At 39.3% G+C, this 20,224-nt stretch overlaps 1 protein-coding gene across 10 annotated transcripts in view; it reads right to left on the bottom strand.

Moving 5' to 3' along the window:
• MAST2 (microtubule associated serine/threonine kinase 2) overlaps window positions 1-20,224 on the bottom strand; it is a 164,164-nt gene that overhangs the window by 102,860 nt on the left and 41,080 nt on the right. For 2 of the 10 annotated variants that reach the window (XM_085232028.1, XM_085232032.1), the window contains exon 1: window positions 6,077-6,139. The exons of the other annotated variants lie outside the window; for them this stretch is intronic. In XM_085232028.1, the coding sequence (XP_085088154.1) occupies window positions 6,077-6,124 (48 nt within the window). In that variant the 5' untranslated portion in view covers window positions 6,125-6,139. Of the gene's footprint in view, window positions 1-6,076; window positions 6,140-20,224 lie in introns of those variants that run through there. 10 annotated transcript variants of the gene reach the window in all.

Here is a 20,224-nt window from a genome sequence, read left to right as displayed (position 1 = left end):
CCACACCTTCCGGCCCTTTGGAAGGAACTGCGAGGTTTGGGCTCATCCAGGTGTTGGCTTCAAAGGCATATTTTAAGGAATATTCCACTTTGTACCTACAGAAGAAATTTACAAGATGTGCACATTCATCAGAATTTGTCATTCAACAATTCTTTTCTATGGGCAGGATTTAGCAAGGGGCTATTCCTGAAGCTGACAGATCACACAGCAGCCACGCTCATCGATGTCTTTGTTCATACTTGGAGGTTCAATTCCAAACATGCTCACAGCACTCAGCCCACGCTGGCTTCTGGGTAATGAGCACACGATGGCTTTATTTCAAAAGTCGTTAACACACTGTTTTCAATTGAACGTCTTTAACGTACTTTGAAGGCACTGGAACCCAGAACTGAAGCCCATACACATCTCACACAGCCTACAAAAAGCCACACACTGGAAAAAGTAGCACGTAAACCTCAATATAGGCAAAACAAAGAACCAGAATGGTGCAACCACAAATAAATAAAAACAAAACACATGCTATATATCTCTATGCAAAGTTGCTCGCAGCAGTTTTTTCAATAGTTTCGCTGCAATTTTCATCTGCCCATCCCCACTCTAACAGTCAGCCCCATCCAGTAGCATTTCTCAGAGCTGAAGTTAGTTTTGATGTGCTTACCTGGAGTGTTAGGGGATTTTTTAAATAAAAAGCATTTGTAGTAGCTGTTAAAACTCTTGATGGTCATGGTAACTATTAATAAAATAAGAACACGCACTGAAATATTCTGAAGTATTAGTATTTTTGTTTGAGAGGGACCGAACTCTGAAGAAAGAGCTGAAATGCTCATTTAGTTTAGTGACCACCTGTGAAGAAATAACCCGAGTAACTTGCAAAGAAAGCCTTTCCAATAACAACCTTCTACCTGCATGTGGTGTGGTATAATACACTGTCTTCTCCATCAAGAAAAACCTTGGTTTATTTTGTTTCAGTGTTTAACTCCTTAATCCATCCTCAGACATGAACGCATTCTCTCAGCCGCTGTGGCCGATCCTGTAAAACCATTCACTGCCTACAAAAGCACACCTGGATTCAGTTCAGTCATTTACTTCTAGATTTAGCACTGTGTTAACCAATGTGTGCCATTTCTATAAACAGTTTAGATTCACTAGTTTCATCATACTCTGATTGCAACAGGCTCAAAGCGCTTGGAACGTTTTCACTGTGTAATTTCTCATAAAATACAGGCTCAGCAAAGAAAAGCAAGGAGCATGATTCCCATTTAATCTCCTTCTTCAGGATAAAACATTACTCCAAATCCAGCTCAGTATTTTGAGCATGACAGTTTACTTCACTGAATGGTACACCCTCCATCAAAAAATTCTGGATTTAAGGGTTTATTTCTAATGTGGACCTGGTATTTGCTGAATTCAGAATTCTAACAGCAGAAAGCAGGACCACTGTCTAACCCAGAAGTTACGGATGATTGGCACAGGAAGATTTAAGCATCATCTATACTAACCCCAAAATAATCCTAGTGCAGTTTCTGGGGCTATTGCAGATTTACATGTATGGTAAGCAGCATTCTTGACTTAACATCTTAAAGAGTCTTTTCTCACTTATGTGACAAAAAACAAACAAACAAACAAACAAAAAAAAACAGGTTACAAGTAACACATTTACAAAGATGCTTTTCCACTTTTACTAATTCTCCACCATCTTCTTAAATAACAAATCAGACTTTTTTCTGCCCATCATTTATTTTCATCATTGTTTTCAACTGTTCTAAAAAACATCAGCTTGATGTTTAGGAGAAAAACTGAGATGGCTCACAGAAATGGGACCTAACAGAGGCAAAAAAAAAAATACATGTGCTCAGAGGGAAAAAAAACATCTTCTCTGATGTAGCGTGTACTCTGCCTCACTAGGAGACGAGTCCTGTGGAAGTGCCCTGCTTGGAAAACACAGGGCTGGAAATATTTCAGCAGGGGGTAAAGCAACCAAAAATCATCATCTCTCTCTGCTGAGGCTGCCAGAATCCAGCCAGTGTTTGTGCCTACTCTGCCTGCATTGCAATTACAGCTTGCTTAAAAATCAACAGGCATCACAGATGAATACAGTATTATTTTAATTTTCCCAGTAACTCTAACAGAGTACTTATAAGCCTCTTTCTACCCAGGTTTAACAATAAATGCAGATGCACACAGCATTTCAATGCACGCTGATTCCACAAAGCAGAACGTGTACTGTAAAACAAACTATGGAGAATCATTTGCAAAATATCTAATGGACAGTACTAAGTCTTACTTTAAGACTAAATACTTTGAGTCCTGTTAATTTTTATTATATTAAATAGCATCCCGCCGCCTATTCACTTTTAAAGAGATAACAAACAGGACATAAAACTAATGAAGCAAACTACTGACAAAAATAAAGTAATATTTCCAAACATTCGTACCAGGGGAGGTTCACAGTGGATCTCAAGACTTTCTTCACAGAGGATATGGTCAGGCACTGACACAGGCTGCACAGAGATGGGGGTGTCCCCATCCCTGAAGGTGTTTCAGAAATGTGTGAACATGGCACTGAGGACACGGGTTAGTGATGGGAGTTGGTCAGCCAGGCTGATGGTTAGACTTGATGATCTTGAGGGGTCTTTTCCACCATGAAATGATGATTCTATGAGTAAGATCAATCTCTTCCCAGCCCATTCTGCTCTCATTGAGCAAATAAGAAATAAGCGAGATCTATTCAAATCCTCGCTTTTTGTTAGTTCTCCTGTTCACTGTACGAATTATACAATTACTCCAACTCTTCTATTTCTGAGCAGGCTAAGCATTCTCAGCATCCCGCATGCTCATTCAGAAAGCTGGGCAATGTTTTCAGTGTGCAAAATAGGTCGCATTAAGGACCAAAAGAAAAAAAAAAAAGCATATCAGAGGTAAATAATTGATTTTATTATAGTAAAATGCTAGATGAGACTTCAGCGTTTACCATTAATTCCAGCATACAGTACATTAGTATATACTGCACAGGAGCAAACACTTCTAAAATGTGAGGAATTCATTAGATGAGGAGTCAACACAATGCCAGAACTGATATATACACCACTAACTGCTCATACTCCAACATAAAGCCAAACACAAATTTCAAAAATAAAAGAATCACAGAATGGTCCGGGCTGGAAGGGACCTCAAGGATCATGAATCTCCAACTCCCCCACCACAGGCAGGCCCAACAACCTCCATATGTAATACTAGTTCAGGCTGCCCAGGGCTCCATCCAACCTGGCCTTGAACACCTCCATGGATGGACAGAGCATCCACAGCCTCTCTGGGCAGCCTGTTCCAGCACCTCACCACTCTCATAGTAAAGAACTTCCCCCTGACTCCAACCTAAATCTTCCCTCCTTCAATTTAAAACCATTTCCCCTTGTCCTGCTGTTATCTACCCTTTCAAATAGTTGACCCCCTCCTGTTTATAGGCTCCCTTTAGGTACTGAAAGGCTGCAACTGATGACAATGTACAGCCGGAGGCTGGAAAAAAAGCAAACAAGTTGATAGGCAGCATCAAGGACAGGATGGAACTTAATATGGAAATTACTATAATGCCATTAGCTCAGTCAGAAACATATCAGCTGCTATGGTGCCAGGCCTGGTCCTGGCCATGCCATTCACACAGACACATCCCAGGTCCCTCGCTGAGATAGTGCTACTGTGCTTAAAATTAATTTTCCTATGTAATACATGCCTGGAAACTTGAGGAGAAAAAAAAAGGACAAAACTATCATCTGGACTCCAGGAACTGAATCTATGGAGCAAGTTTTTAAAAGAGAGCAAATAATTAGTCCTTCTAGCCAAAAGAACAGAAGTATCTTTAGAGGCTTGCAGCACGACAGCATGGGCACAGAAGCTGTGCCTTCCTACGTTCAGAGCAGGAGCATTTCCAATATTACAGAAAGAAAGTAACTTTCAAAGGCTGGCAGCCATCATCTCAGCAAAAGGAGACTTTGGCTGCAAGCGATGACAGCCTCTTGGATTCATTGAGTAAAATCACAGGAAAATTCCCATGGAAAGAAGGCTGTTCAGAACAAAGGACAACGCTGGCACAAGAAATGATTCATAAAACGGGTGCATATAAAAGTGCTGGAAACTGAAATAGAAAGTTTCTAATTCTCAGCTGACCACATTTATGAAATCACTGAAGCATCTACGCTCCCTATGATCCTCAGGACATCCAGCTGAACAGAGCATACACATTAATCCCACACCATGCACAACGTTAATACACACGCACACAACGAAATTTCATTTCCTACAAACATACAGGAAGTTCACACGTTTTAATGGGGACACATCCAAGCTTCAAAGAAAACAGAAGAGCAAATCTTGTTCCAATGCATTGACAAAGCACAGATTCTTGTATTATTTGAAACACAACTCTTACAACAGAATTCTTTCTTTGGAAAACAAAAGGTTTAAAAGCCACAGGTTTCTGGAATGTGTTTTCTAGATATGCAATCTATGGAGGCATTCAAAAACAGCCCACAATATATTTAGCAGGCAAACTGCTAGAGCTTAGTACAAGAGGAATTTTCCTAATCTGCTTAAGAACATGATATTTCAGTGGCAACATGGCTGCTGCTATATGCCTGTGTTTCTCTGCACTAAGCCTGTTTATTTTTTGTTTTCTGTTTAGTCTGATTCTCTGGGGGGGATTAATTATTTTTTTCTTTTTTGCCCTCATGGTAGGATCACTTTATTGTCTGATTTTACGACTGCCATTGCCATTTTCTGTTGGGATGCTTTGTTGTTTGCTTTGTGGCTCATCGTCAGTGAACCCTCTCTAGTTATGTACAACCTTCTTGGCTTTTCAGCTGCACTCTTAATAACTTCAACTTATCTTATGAGGGAGATGCTGCACAAGTACCAGCTCCACTTTTCACCAAGTGAAGGCTACCGGAGGATCTGCCTGCTGCTGACACACTGCGATCCCAGCTGAAATACTTAAGCCATGAATGTGTAATTTGGGATGGACGGAGGTAGATCACCACATTTTTACAAATGGATGCACTTCAAGACTAGGAATCAAACTGCTGGAGAAAATGCTGTGGATCAGGATTTATTCCCAGGAGAAGAAAGAGCCTACCAAGAATCCAAAGGTTTTCTTTGTTAATCTGACTCTAATTCTACTGGCTATTACTGTCAGTGGTTATTTAGGGGTTTTGCATCTCTAAACAGTAAAGCTTTCACTATTAAAAAAAAAAAAAGAAAAAAAAAGGATGAGCACCTTAATGTCAATTAATGAAAATATTTAATTTTAACTTGGTTATTATTAAGCTTCATTTTACACATTTATGATACAGACTTTGGAAATACACTGGTTGATTAATCTCTACCATTAATAATGCAATGAAAAGAAAGTGGCAGATCTCTCACGATCAGCTCAGTACTAAAGATGCAAGCTTTATAAACTGAGGAAGGATCATCTCAGATCATCTAACGCTGACTGTTGGATTTTCAATGAATCGGTATCTTGTAGCACTCCTAAAAATTAAAACTTTGTATACTTAAAAATTCTATGTTGTTCACCACCAGGGGACAAAGAGAATCTAAACAATATTTGGCTACTCTTTCAGTATCAGCTTGTTATGTATTATGCATCAGAATGTAACCACACACTTAAAAGAAAAAAGCAATTTCTTGTAAATTGATATTGCTTGTTGGTCGCTCGTTGTCATCTGCTATGGTTTTCTCTGTTATAAGCTCAAATTGTGTTTAACTAGTACTCTTACTGAATATTTTGCTGCCAGTAAAGTTCTAATGCTTTATGTGAAGTCAAAGTTACCATCATAAAACAAAGGGAATATTGGCTGCCCCTACAAATTGCAGTGAACTTTTTTGCGTTGTCTTGAGATTGTCACTGAAGAATAACAGTTTTCTTTCTCAATTAAATCCCAAACTTTCTTGTTTCTGTAATTGAGGCTGCAGTCAAACCACTGCAAGGATCAGGTAAGGACAAGAAACAAAGCAACCTCTCAGTTCAGAGGCAGAAGCTAGCTAGATGCACAGCCGCATGTCCTTTACAAGCCTTACTTACATTACACTCATTAACTTGGTTAACACTCTCCTGCTCTGGTGAATTCATCTGATGTTGAAAGCTGATTTCTGTTTCTATTTGTTCTCAGGTTGCAATTCCATCAGATTTGCAGCTATGTCTTTCATCTTCCAGATCAAAATAGTACAGATGAATTTTTACCTGAATCAGAAAGAGAAGACCTTACTCACGTTAGTAGTGCTAGCACTTTTCTTCTAATATTATTAGTATTAATGTTTGTATTTTTCATCTCGATCCGACACTGGCTACTGATTCCTTGTGATAGTTTTACTTTGTTTATAGTCAATCCTGGGGTGCTTTAAGCATGATAAATGCTTTAGTGCTTGCTTGGCAATCATATTCTTAGTTGGAAATTTTCATGAGCTGAGCTCCACGTTATGATTTTATATGTCTACTCAAACAGCTATTACACAAGTTCTTTAAGGAATTGTGATTCACATTCTGATCTTTCTTACGCTATTTAACATATGTCAAAATAAATAGTAGAAAAATCCTTTCGAATTAAAAAGAGCATCTGCATGGATATTGCACAAACCTTTATCAACTAAAATAGTATTTGAAGATTTCCATTCCAAAGCAATTACCACTCCTGCAGAAGAAAGCAGCTGATGAAACAGGGGGCAAGAAAGATCAGTACTTAATCCATTATCACATCCCAGTAATGCTAATCTAGGTGTAAGATTAATTTGAACTTCAAACATATTAAAGCAGCAAAATAAGATTTGCTTCCAGAAACGTTCAAAAGACAGTATATCCATATGATCAGATTCAACTTTTATTGCAACCTTTCTTCCATTTGAAGCCAATTTACAAATCATCTTAGAAGGTAAAAAGATAATGCAAATAGCCCACAGAAGCATTTTGAAGACTCAAACATGGATTTTAAAATGGGAAGCAGAACTTAACCACATCTTAATTTTCTGGTGAAGCAAATAAAAGACAAGAAAAACATTTCTAGAGTAAATCCCTTTAAGTGTTTTTCACATTAAAAATTATAAAATGGTTTAGAAGCTCCTATGATTTTTCTTATTTTTGCCTCGAATCTTCTGCCCAAGAACTTGCCTGCTACTCAGTGATTCGACTTTGAACACAAATGGTTTAGGCTGCCTGATCTTAGCAGTTGAGCATGTAATTTCTACTCCCATTTTTATTGAACAACAATTCAGTAATCCATCATCTTAATTCTCAGTGGTAGTGGTGAACCACCTCTAAACACTGCACTGTTACTTGGATGTTTGCTCAGTTTATGAAGATGAAAACTGCCTAGCAGGTTTGACAAATATCTTATTTTGGGTTTCAGACTGTTCAGTTTATGTATCATTGACCCAAGAAAGAACTCATATCAGTGCGAAACAGAGAGGTGACAGACACTGCTCTTCAATGTCCTTCTAAGCCCTTACAGTATCTACAACCAGCCTCCCAGATCTCAGGACCCATCTTCCAGCCTGCAGAAACCTTCTGCTGCTTATCAGGGTTCTTCTATCACCTGGCCAATACCAAAACCCAGCTCCCAACACACACTGCTACTTAATGCTACACATACTGGAATTCTCCTTCACTATACTCCATTTAGAGGCACATATGCCAAAACCAAGGTCTGGCAGAATATGTTTATTTTCAATTTTGCTAATGTTTTGCTTGAGTTTGGTTTACCTTCTGCTCCTTGTGTTTAATTAAAATGTGATTTCCTGTCGGTTTTGCTAGAAAATCCAGACAACAATTTTTAACCATACAGCACAAAGAAAGGTAATGATTCAGGGCTGGGAGTGGGTGGGTGGGTGGTCTTTCTGTTCCTAAAGCTCCCACCCTTGGTTTACCTTTTCAATATTCTCATTATTCTATTAACTCATTGCTTTACTTTTAATTAAAACAGATTTCCTCTGAATTTTATTTAAAATTTTAACCTTTGAAAATCAGTGCCACGTTCAGTTCTGTGGGTGTTTATCTCTACTTTTACTGATACTTTAAAGTTACTCTGACTAGTTTGCACTTTCCAAGCAGAACCCTTTAAGTTATGCCCTGTTTGGAAAACGTTGACTCCATTCAAGGAATTAAGAGGAGTCTCCTGCTACAGCTTAGTATATATTTACACGTAATTTTGTTCTTTGCATCATTTCTCATTTTATGTTCCGATGCGCTCTCTTGGCCGCTATGAAGTGCTACAGAAGGTATCACAGAATGGCCAGGGTTGGAAGGGACCTCGAGGATCATGGATCTCCAGTCCCCCTGCCACAGGCAGGGCCACCAACCTCCCCATTTAATATTAGACCAGGCTGCCCAGGGCCTTGGACGCCTCTAGGGACGGGGTGTATCAACAAGATAAATCCCAAACATAAGATTCAGAAGGGAAAAGAAAATAAATGTTCAACAGTAAAGTGAATGTTATTTCAAACTGATTTAAAAAGTTACCATGATTATGTACATCTGCTTGCCTAGTTAGAAGACTGTGAGAAAGGGTATAAATGAGATTTGTAACAGACCAGTAAAACCGTACGGTTCTGCTCTGCGTTCTTCCAAAATACTGTATCTAAAAGCAATTTTTAGCTGTAACATCAATCCCTGTTACACCCATGAAAAGGTTTCATTCTGTTTTTGTTTTTTGTTTTGTTTTGTTTTTTGCAATCCCAGGCAAAGTGGCAGAGAATGGGGGCTGATATTTAGTTACTGGATTTTTTTTTCCTGTACTCATACGGGACCGATACAATTCCTTTACCTGCTTGTAACACAGCCGTCAAATAGGAATTCCATTTGTTTCCAAGAGTTCTAGTAGAGAATGCTGACTCAGCACCTCCAACTGTTTGAGCATCTACTGCTCTCACATACAAAGGATGGGGAACAAGGGTGGGTGACCCCACGTAACCATTTCTTTCACACAAGATGACAATAAATGTATGCCAGTTTTTGGTTCATGAAAACAAATACTGTTTTTTTTGTTTTTGTTTTTTCTCCTTTCTCCTTTCATAAAATAAAAAAGAGCCCAATCAATTAATTCCATAAAAACACTTTCCAAACATCCAGAAACCCAGCTCACATACCAGGGGAGCTTATTTTTACTTTTAGAGCTAAATATCTTGCTCTATTTCTTTTCCCCCTTCAGGAGAGCAGGGGGGGTTCTTGAAATACCTAATGGACTTATTTGATTGCTTTCTCAAATTTGCCTCCCAGGAGCAGCAATCTTTCACCAAGAATATCGGGGAGAAATTGAGTTGACTAGCTGAGAATAACCAAATATGCAACAGCTCCATTTAAAGCATCACTTCTCCCCCAGTGGTCAGATTTCACTTGCTCACTGCACCCTGCTGCCAATACTTTGAGTTATTCCTGTTAAACTCCACAGTTTGCAGGCCTTAGCACTTCAGGCAATAGGACAAACAAGTACACAGCCTCTCATCAAGCCTTATTCTACAACAGGCGCTATTCTGATATGCTGTTCAATCTCACCTGCACAACACTTGCATCTGCACACTGTGGCTTAAATGTACAGTACTGAAGGGAGATGCAGCCCCCATGAAAAGGCTTTTTGTCCACAATTGCAGAATTTCTGTAAATTTGAAAATAAAAAAATAAATACACATTTCCTGACATACTGAGTTTTACCCAATGCTACTGAGCAGCACATAGAGAGAAGCAGGACAACAAAGGTGACCAGAACAAAAGGTACTCCTACTATGATGTTTTGTTTAAAGTATCAGTGTCTACATTAATGGTATTTAAAATTAATTGTACTTCAGGCAGAAACCTGAGTCACCTGAAAATTAAGGAGAGGAATAAAAGCCATTGTATGGGGCTGCTGAATCACGGCCTGAACCTTTGATTGATCACCTGAGGCGAGCAATGAGTCAGCCACGGGAGCACAGGTGAAGGCAAATCACCTGTGCTGCAGGAAGGGGTGGAGCCTGGCTCCACCTCTCCTAGACCCATTTAAGAGCTGACTGCCACTGGGGAAGGATCTCTCTGGAGATCTGCTCCATCAGGAGTTCATCTCGCAAGCCCAGGACAGGGTGAGTGACTTTCTCTCATTTCTCCAATATAAATTATATTAGCCAAGCTCCTGGATATATATATATATATATATATATATATGTGTGTGTGCGTGTGTGTGTATATATATATACATATATATATACATGTATATATATATACATATATAAACACACACACATATACACATACTCACACTACACACACACACACACACACCAATCTATATATCCATTGATTAAACAGCCATACACTGATTTTTTTTAACATTAGGAAAACGTATCTGTTTCTAGTTGTAAGGTGAAGGTAGTAAACTTGTTTGTTAGCCTCATATCAGCTCCAAAAACGCAATAAAGAAACAGAAATCACTTCATCCAGTAACTGACCTGGTTCAGAGCAGGAGAATTGCTGCATCTCAGAGAAGTCAAAGCTAGAAAGCCGTCACAAGCCACACAGTAACAGAGCTAACTTCCCAGAAAGTTATTGCAAGTTCTGCTGTACCATAAGTGCTATTTTGTCTTTTATTTTTTAACAGGAAAAAAAGCAGTTATCTTGTCATACACAGATGCTACGCAATGAGATCAAGTAATTCGTGCAAATAGTACAAGGAGCTCTCATTCTATTAAACCTCTGCTTCAGTTTCATGCAGGTTATGGAGGACTAACTTGGAAGGTATTCTATTTTTTCACGTACAATTCAGGTACAGGGAAAGTCGGCAATTCCCAGCAGTTACACATGAAGTATCTCTCAGGATTTTATTCATTTTTTATTTTATTTTGCTTTCACCTACCTACAGCCATCTCCCACCCCTATCAAAGAGAAGGAATTCTCGTACCAACCCATTTTTAGGTAACTCATTTCACTAAGATTGCTGCGACCCATTCAAGCAGGCAAGGTACAAGCTATTTCTCTTGATTCATGGTAAATCAATGTTATGTTTCCAGCACCACACAACTGAATTACATCTATTGCATCTGCTGCTGAAAGCTCTATGTAAGGGCATGGTTTTTCTTTAGTATTTCATTTTTATCAGTCCCACCGGTACCGCATTGCATTCTAAGTTATATTATGCCTTAACAGAAATGATTTTACTACATCACTCCATCATCTGTCTAAACTTAATCAAGCACAACATTGCTTTCTGAAACTCCATAGGAGTCCCGTATCCCTGAGGGGCTTTCTTCGTGGTAGCCACTTTAGAAGAAAAATATCAGCTCAGCACTGTCAAACTATTAACATTTACAAGCAAGCAGTCACCAGCACAGCAAAATTGTTCCCTCGTATGCAGTTGTTAAAAGAAAGAAAACTTTCTTATTTGCCCACTTCAAAAACAACAGGTTTTGGGTGTTATAAATAAATGTCTTGAGACACAGAGTGCTACAGAACTGCCAGGGTTAAATGTGGCTCTCAGAGATTTACACAACCAAAAGAGTCAACAAGTGGAGAAAATGAAGGTGCAGGGCACTCACACTTAAAGGGAGAGAAGACAAAAGCCAGAAAAATACTTAACTCAAAGCCACTAAGGAGAATAATTCTCACGCCAGTCTAAAATGCAAAACCACTTACACTCCTGTTTAAGTTGTGCCTAATCTTCTTCTTGCCCTTATCTCACTCACAATCCATTCTTCTGGCCTTTAATTTTTTTCTGGCTGTTTAAGATCCCAATCCCCTCCTAACAGGTATCCAGAAATTGCCCCCAGAGGGGGAATCTCTCTTCCAGTCAGTTCACATTCTTCCACTTTGATCAAATGGTTCGCTACAGTTATCAAAAACAAAGTTAACTCACACACATTTTCACAGAGAAGGAGATCGCTATGTACCCCCAAAGCTAGTTAAAAAAAAAAACAAAAAAACAAAACAAAACAAAAAAAACAGCATGGAGCTGAAAATACTTCCTAATAGGCTGCATCCCCCCATGTTTGCTGGGAAGGAGAAGAGCAGGGGTTTGGCTTGTTCTATTTCAGACCATGCAGCCCAGAGTCAGACTCAAGATGTGGAAGCCACAGATCGTGGGACAGACGGAGCAGAAAGGACCTTTTGCGTGGACTGCACTAACCTACCTCAATGACAGCTGATATCATCGCATCGTTTGGCTGCCAGTACAAGCGGCATTTATTAGCCTATGCTGATATAAAACAAGTGATAAATGTCAAAGTCAATTAATATGTTCTTATTGCGATGAAAGGACTTTAAAAGTAATTATATGAGGTTTAAGCTATACCATACAAGAGGCAGTAATTATATTCATCCTCATTCCAAACATGATTTTATCATGCTAATATCCAAGAGCATTTTGGAAAGAGAAATCTCCAGCTACAAACGCATCTGTTGTGCTAAAACAATCTGATTTTTAAAGAGCATTGCCATTAGCAAAATGAGCCATTTTCAAATTTGACCAAAAATAGGTTAAAAAAAAAAAAAAAAAGCAAAAAACAACACAAAGTTGAACCATTTTCCATCCAGAAAACTCTTTGTCAGCACTTATAGGAAAAATGCCGCTAATTCCAAAGCCACCATTTTAATGACAAATCTCCAGAGACAAACAAGAACAAATAAATAATTGCAATCACTTCATAAAGAAGAATAAGAATCCTTAATTGACTATTGCTAGAAGTGGAAGGAAGGTGGAGGAATTGAACTATTTATTCACTATATTATAAAAAAAACTGTAGTAGAGCACTCCATTCAAACACCTGCAACAGACAGCAGCGTGTTGGGATGTGAGGAAGAATGGACTGTTGCCTTCCAGACATAACTGTCCACTGCAGCAGTTTTATTGACAGGGAAGTGAGGTTGAGTCTTAGAACACAGACCATCAAAATCTGAAACAATATATATATTTTTTTCTTTACCAGATAACGTTCTTGATCCTTAAAGCAAAAGGAGAAACTTCAAAGTTTACTCATACAGAAACATTTATGTAAATTGCCATTTACAATCTATTTACGATACATACAACAATTAAACTCAGACTGAAATTAGCTTTCTAATATTCTAATATCAGTCTTCCAACGAATTCACATGAAAAGATGCAGAAATGTAGCATTTTTTAAACTCTGACTCACAAGAAGTGCTTTGTTTTCCATAAAGAGAAGATGATTTCAAAGCCCATAAGCCACTATTAAGGAAGTCTGCGCTGCATTATTTGTGATACAAATACCATTTTTCCACAAAAATGAGTAAAGTGAAAATGCCTATTTGTAAAACTAGTCAAATAAATCATTTCCATACACCTGAACTTTGTGTATTTTGGTGGCTTTTGTTTCATGCAGCAGTGAAGTTACACTATTTACCCACTTGGTAGTTAAGAAAAACAAGGTGAAATGTGACCACTCACAGCCAGCAAGGTCTGAGTAGGTCCACCAACACCAACCTCATCTCTCTGATTCCTGAATGAGTACCTAAACCTTCAACAGTTTGCTCCTGTAAGTGAAAAGGCCTCTGATGTATATTCACAGAACTGACAATTCAGAGAATATCCAGACAGCTGAACACCAACCAAGAGCAATACCTGAACTGCCTGACTTAAAAGCACCACAGCTGCACTTGCGGTGCCCTGGTGGGCACAAAGACTGCTCCTCACACAGCTGCTGAATGAAGAAATCCAGATCCCTACCACCTCTCCCTGCTGTGCCAAGCACGCACCAGAAACATCCAGGAGATGCAACTCTTCAAAATAAACCCTATTTGAAGATTCAGTATGACATACTTGAGAGAACAACAACTAAATACCACCACTGAGACATTCTGCACAGCCATTTTGGTGTCTATCAGTTACTCTGTATTTTTTTTTTTTAATAATAGCTTCTAAATATTTAAAAACAAAACAACCTCCAAAAGCCTATCTTGTTTTGCTTCCAGAAATGCCAAAATCCCACCAACTCACAGAAGTCCCATAAATACCAACAGCTTGCATAGAGCAATTTGAAGTACAATAGAAACAAAAACTAAGTCATACAGGAAATACTGCCACGTATTTACAGCTGGCTGTAAATGTCTCCTGACATTTAAGATAGCGTTTCCTAGGTGTTATTAAAACATCACAACTCATCATATAGTTTTGGCATTTATTTGTCTAGTAGCCAGGATTTACAAGTACTCAAAACGCAAAGATATTTCATCTTTATCCCCTGAAAATACAAGGCTACTACCTGCCCCCAATCAATCCTGATAGCTTTTCAAAATTAGATTTCCACTTAGCATGTTTTACTCGGGTTTCTTTCTACAACAAGAGCAGCCCTTCAGCACATTAGAGAAACTGAAGAGGCAACCATCAGCAGAACTGACAGGAAAATAACAAAAAGTGCTTTAACCAGTTTCAACTTGCAGCCCGATGACATAAGCCTAGAAGCAAAATCCATGCTGCCTCGCTGCAGGACATAGCTTCTCATTAAAGAGGTAAGCGGGTCTGCGTAAGCAGTGAAGACTATTAAAGATAAGCAGATGAAACAGCACAGCAGCAGCATGTTATGTTGCTATGCTGGAGAACAGGTTTTTTGTTTTGTTCTGTTTTTTTTAAAGATTTGGGATTTCTGTCACTAAGCAAGAACAAAAAGAAACGATATTGACCCACGTGAAGCACCCCAGCAGCTAATGGCTAGGAAAACAAGCAAAAACCACATGGCAAGCCCTGTGACTACCAGCAGCAACAAAAATAGCACGGCAATGCGAGAGTTCACCAAGAAGATGCCTTCAAGCCAAATGTTGGAAAAAGATTTTACTGCTTATCTTTGGGAAGAACTCCTTTGTCCAGCACCTCCTTGTAGTCAGATGCACACACATACAGCCATTGTTTCTTGCAGTCATTTGCTAACAAAACCTTTCTTCCGGAAGCAGAAGAATTAATTACTGGCATTTTATCTTTTCACACAAGCAGAAAATAAAAAGTTTAGTTCAGCTATACAAGCATTCATGAAGTCCTTGCTGACAAACTGAAAGCAGTTATTTAAGCATAAGTATAGCAAATTATCAGACCAATTTAACAATACCCTGAAGACGGCAGCTAAAAGTATTTTTTCAGTCTGAGCAAACCATTTAACCTTTTATCCCTGCCCATATCTCAAGGACATTTTATTCTGACAAGCTTTCACATTTTCCCCTCAGTACATTTCCTATGTCTTCAGAGCAGAGGCCAGAAGCACGTGCTGCCCAAACACGGTGCCATTTCCTGCTCCACTGTGAGGAAACCACAAGCAGCAGGTCTGGAAAGGCAGCCAGCGTGCCAGCTTGTGCCAGGCAGGCACCACCGACAGCAGCAATGCTTCTCACCAGCCAGCAGTCCTACAATGCAGCGTAGTTACGTAGGGTATAACGTACAGCACCACGACAGCAGACCTGCATGACAGAAGCTGCTTATGATACAACTAGCCAATGAATTCCAGCAGCCTTGAATCAGCAGTCTGCGTTCCCCAGACCTCCTCCACGCCCGATTTTTACTCCCTGCAAAGAAAGCATTAGGATTTATCTTTAGAATGAGAAACATCCCTCTGCTGGTTTTATATTTGGTTCTATTTTAGCTGAACGTGCTGTGGAGTAGAAAACACTAGCCAAGATAAACACATTCAAGTAATGTAATGGGCTCTGCGTTTCACATCTGCACTGAAGCCAGTAAAAAAGGCTCCAACAAAGTAATTTAAATAGTTGAACTTAACTCGAATTTCAGCACTATGTAGGAAACACTGATACAGAGAACGCTGGTGCTGAGAATGCCTGACCACATCTGAGAACAGCTCAAGTACCACAAACACTGCAAATAATGACTGACAAGCATCTGAAATCTGACACACCGCACTCTCCATTACTTTCCTTATTTGTACTTAGAAGTAAGATTTTTAGGACAGAAACTCTAATTTCTTACATATGTGAGAAGAGTAAAAGCAAACATACAGCAGCTATTGTAAAGCAATGCACCAATTTTTTGCTGCCAATTTTCACTCTGAGACGACATACAAGTTCATTTTCACGGGGACTCAAACGTCCCCAAACATTTTTTCCCCCACTATTTCTCTACACATATGAGCAACAACAAACCCAGATAGCCTCAAACATTTGTAGCTACCTTCACAATGTAATTTACATCGTGATACATAAAAAATAAATAAATAAATAAAACCACATGCACAGCTCTCTGCCCAGGACTGTAGAAGCAGCTCCACATCTGCATTACCACTTGTCTCTAGGGAGTAACTTATGCCAGTAGTCCAAGTTCATTAGCCAAAAAGGAAGTCCACAAATTAAAAGAATATTCCATTATCAGAAGCACTTTCTTGGTCCTCCATCAATACTACCACACAGCTATGTCAACTGCGTGCGTAGTATGTTTGTGTACACACACACACACACACACACACACACACACACACACACACACAAATACACACCGAGAAAATCTGGTTTGTTCCTCCTGGATCTTCATTTCCACTATTTTGCTATTTCTTACCAGCAGTCAGCACTCACTGTTTGAGACCAAACAGAATGCACTGAAAACAGACTGAAGAAACAAGGAAGGTGATATATACGGGTCATACAAATGTACTAATTTAGCCTATAGGAACAATTGCTGCTTCTTTAGGTTATTTGCTTACACCACACGAGGCCATTTACAGCATGGATCACAGCAGAAAAGGGCCCTCAGAGAAGACGAAGTACACAGCAGTGATCTCAAGTGTTTTTCAGGTAATAGAGGTAACAGAAGCATGAGGAAAAAGTGCACGTACATCTCTTAGAGAACTGGATGAAGTGGTGACAGCTAATGGCTTATTTTAACAGGGCAAAAAGAACCGGGTTTGAAAAGAACAAGCTGCCTGTGAGGGAAGAACACAAGGGAACCTGAAAGTCATGCACCACAGGTCCTTCAACAGGTAGCCACTGAAAATGAGAAAGGAACAGATCCACAGTATTTTCAAAACAACTGGAAAGAACAAAGTGAGAGGAACTTCAGAAACACTGTGAAAAGAAGTAAAAGAAGTAACAGCCTAATTTGAAATTTCTGTTGATTTGAACAAAGAGTTGGGAGACAGGAAAGGCACCTGCTCCTTCAGATTGCAGGCTCCCGTACAGCTCTCAGCAGTGACAGAGAAAAGGAAAACAAAAAGTTCCTTTGCTTTTGTTAGGCAGCAGGAATAACACACAAAAGAGGCGTTTCATCATATTTAGGCTGAGGACTCAGTTGCAGGAAGCAAGAGAAAGATGAAATATCACCAGCAATAAGCAGGAGTCCACCAACTAAGATGTCCAATGGACAGGAAGATACGAAAACAAAACAAAACATTGAAACCTCAGGGAAACCGGATCAGTACAAGTCTAAATCCACTCAGTTTAAAAATAAAGAATCTCAGGTTATCGAGATAAGGCAGAAACACTGGTCACATAGTTCTGCTGAAAATAATTCATTTGTTCCTTTCCGTTAATCTGCAAAAGTCAGTTTATATGTGAAACAGTATCAGCAGGCTGACCAACACATTCTTCTCTATCAACTAAATATAAAGGAAATGAGATTTTTCACAGCACAAGTGGGTAAGTACCAGAACAGGTGCCAAGAAAAGCTGCAAATTCTCCATCCCTCGAAATACTCCAAACCAGTCTGAACAAGACCTTGAGTAACTCAATCTCACTTTGGAATTAGCAGGGATTTGAGTTCAGGGGTTGGATTAGAGAGCCCAATTTAGGCTGGGATGTTTATTTCAAAAGTCACCAACACCCAGATTGAAAGGGGGAAGTAATTTGTTTTCATCGGTGACTTTCTAACACCAAACCACCAGCACCCAGACTCCCAAAAAAATTAATTAAAATGCATTGCCTTGGCAGAGCCAACACAAACCAGTGGTTTTGTAATTTTTCCTAAGGAACGTTTTCAATAGTCACTTTTGTGAGCCACAGTTTCTTCTAGAAACACCCCCAGCAGTCCAAGATGCATGGAAAATAAATCCAGCATTAACTTACTGGTGGACTTGCACATCTGCCCTACTACCTGCTGTCCTATCAGTGCATTGTCTTAACCCTCTGAGCATTCTTGGTGGAGCTGTGAATTACACCTACATAAACACATCATTTACACGTACCAACCCAAGCACGTGCAGACAGCAGCCCATATAGACAGTAAACATGGAAGGCTACTAAAATTATCAAATTCCATCACGCTGCACATGTTAAACCAATCCCAGTATGTCTTTTGCTGTCACCAGCAGACATTTGGGCCCCTCCAGCCTCACAGTGCTGATCAATGCTTACCTGAAGCACCCTGATGAATTTCACTAAGGAAGAACGTCGTCTCCCCAGTTGTCACACTGCACAAGGAGGAGAGATACACTGCTCAGGCTGCAGGGTGCCTCACCTGGCATTCATCACGTGAACCGCTTTAAGATCTACCAGCACAAGGATTTCTTATTCTCCTTTCGCCCCCTCGTCCCCCCATTAATGATTTTTTTTTTTAATCATTTTTTTAGAAGCTTCTCAGTGAAGCTTTTAGGATTATTTTGGGGACTAATTAGCACAATCATTGACATGGGATGAAAACCGTTGCAATGCACTTATTTCTCATTGTTATTATGAAGAGGATTGCTTTTGCCAATGACGTGTTAGTGTGCCAATCCTGTGTAGCATAAGAGGCACTGAATTAACTTTTCTCCTCTCTTCCTTCATAGTACGAAGGCTTTCACCTCAACCACACGCTTGAAGGGCTGACAGCAGGAAAAGTTAAACATCGCCAGAAGCACTTTTACCATGAGACATTCCACAGAAGCCATGGGGATCTCAAGTGTAATGGCAGTATTCCCTTCCCATTACCTGCCACGTTTGTTTCCAGCTCAACAGCAAAGTAACGTCTTCCAGAGCAACGGAGAAAACAGTTTGGGTTACTGGGATCTTAGGGAAGCTGGGGAGCTTTTTCTGTCCCATCAGAGGTGCAGAGAAACAGAGGAGAGGCATATTAACTCAAACTCTTCATTAAACTTGCAATATCCATGGGTGAGTTCCAGGCTTATTGCTGATCACAGAAATAACCGCAGGACTGCCCCGACGTAGCAGCTCATTCCATTAGTGTAATGAGCTGCCCTGGCTTTCCTGAAAACACTTAACATATTTACTCAATTTTAATGTGTTTCTCACCATGCTTCAAAACTGTAAGATTTCTTGAGTGAAATCTTTACCAGTGCAATTAATGTTATTCTCCAGTTAGACCTCTATCTACATTGTCAAAACAGACTTTCATTATAGAATTATCCCATCCCAAATCTGTGATATCATACAGTAAAGAACAAAAGTGAAGAATAAACATATTAGAATTTTTTTTTTTTTAATTTCCAGAGTTGAACCAACTTCTTAGATAGCATTTATTATTAAGGAAGGGATGAAATATTTTACTATAATTTTTCCTACTAAAAATAAAAAACCACGCCCCCACAGATGCAACATCTCAGACATTCTAAGTTCACATTCTAGGCTCTGAACAATCAGCATATAGGGAATGATTTAGATTTTCTCTGGTCAGAAACAATTTTCTTAGCAAAGTCCCAAGTAGTTAGCACATCATCACTGAAAACAATAATCCCAATCCTATACACTTCAGTTAAAGAAAAATGGAATACAAGATGTTTTATGCTGAGCAAATGAACTAGCACATCACAGTAGTGCTGTGATTGATGCAGCACGTTATATGAAAGAAAATCTCAGAAAAATTAATAGGTTGGCACAAAGAAAAACCAAAACATACAGTTACTAAAATGGTGAGACAAAGCACGTTCAGGTAATGCAACAGTAACACCTTGATGACTTTAAAGCATCCCTAAACTATGAATGGTAGCATTTCAAAATAGTGAATTCGCTTGCCTCAAAGGAAGTGAAATTAACCGTGCCTGTCAGCTGTTTTGTTTATTGTTTAATAGGCAAGCTTCATGGTCTATAAACAATGATTTATGCCAGCATGTATGTAATAGGCTATATCACATTACAATGCAAAAAAAAGGAATATGGTGCTTTCAAGCAAAAATTGATTCCATTTCCAGTTCACACCAGATTTGGGAGCTCTCTCACTTCCAGCTGTTTTACTCAGGGAGAATCGGCTCTGCTGTCACACCCCATTGACACTGACACAGATCACCACGTTTGTCACAGCACTGCAATTTCACAGAACTTCACTGGGATGTTAAAGCT

Source organism: Meleagris gallopavo, chromosome 10 (assembly GCF_905368555.1).
Source record: "Meleagris gallopavo chromosome 10, MGAL_WU_HG_1.1, whole genome shotgun sequence".
In the NCBI taxonomy this organism is placed as follows: Eukaryota; Metazoa; Chordata; class Aves; order Galliformes; family Phasianidae; genus Meleagris; species Meleagris gallopavo.
The sequence above is the reverse complement of the archived record's forward strand: the minus strand, read 5'-3'. Positions and strand labels throughout refer to the sequence as shown.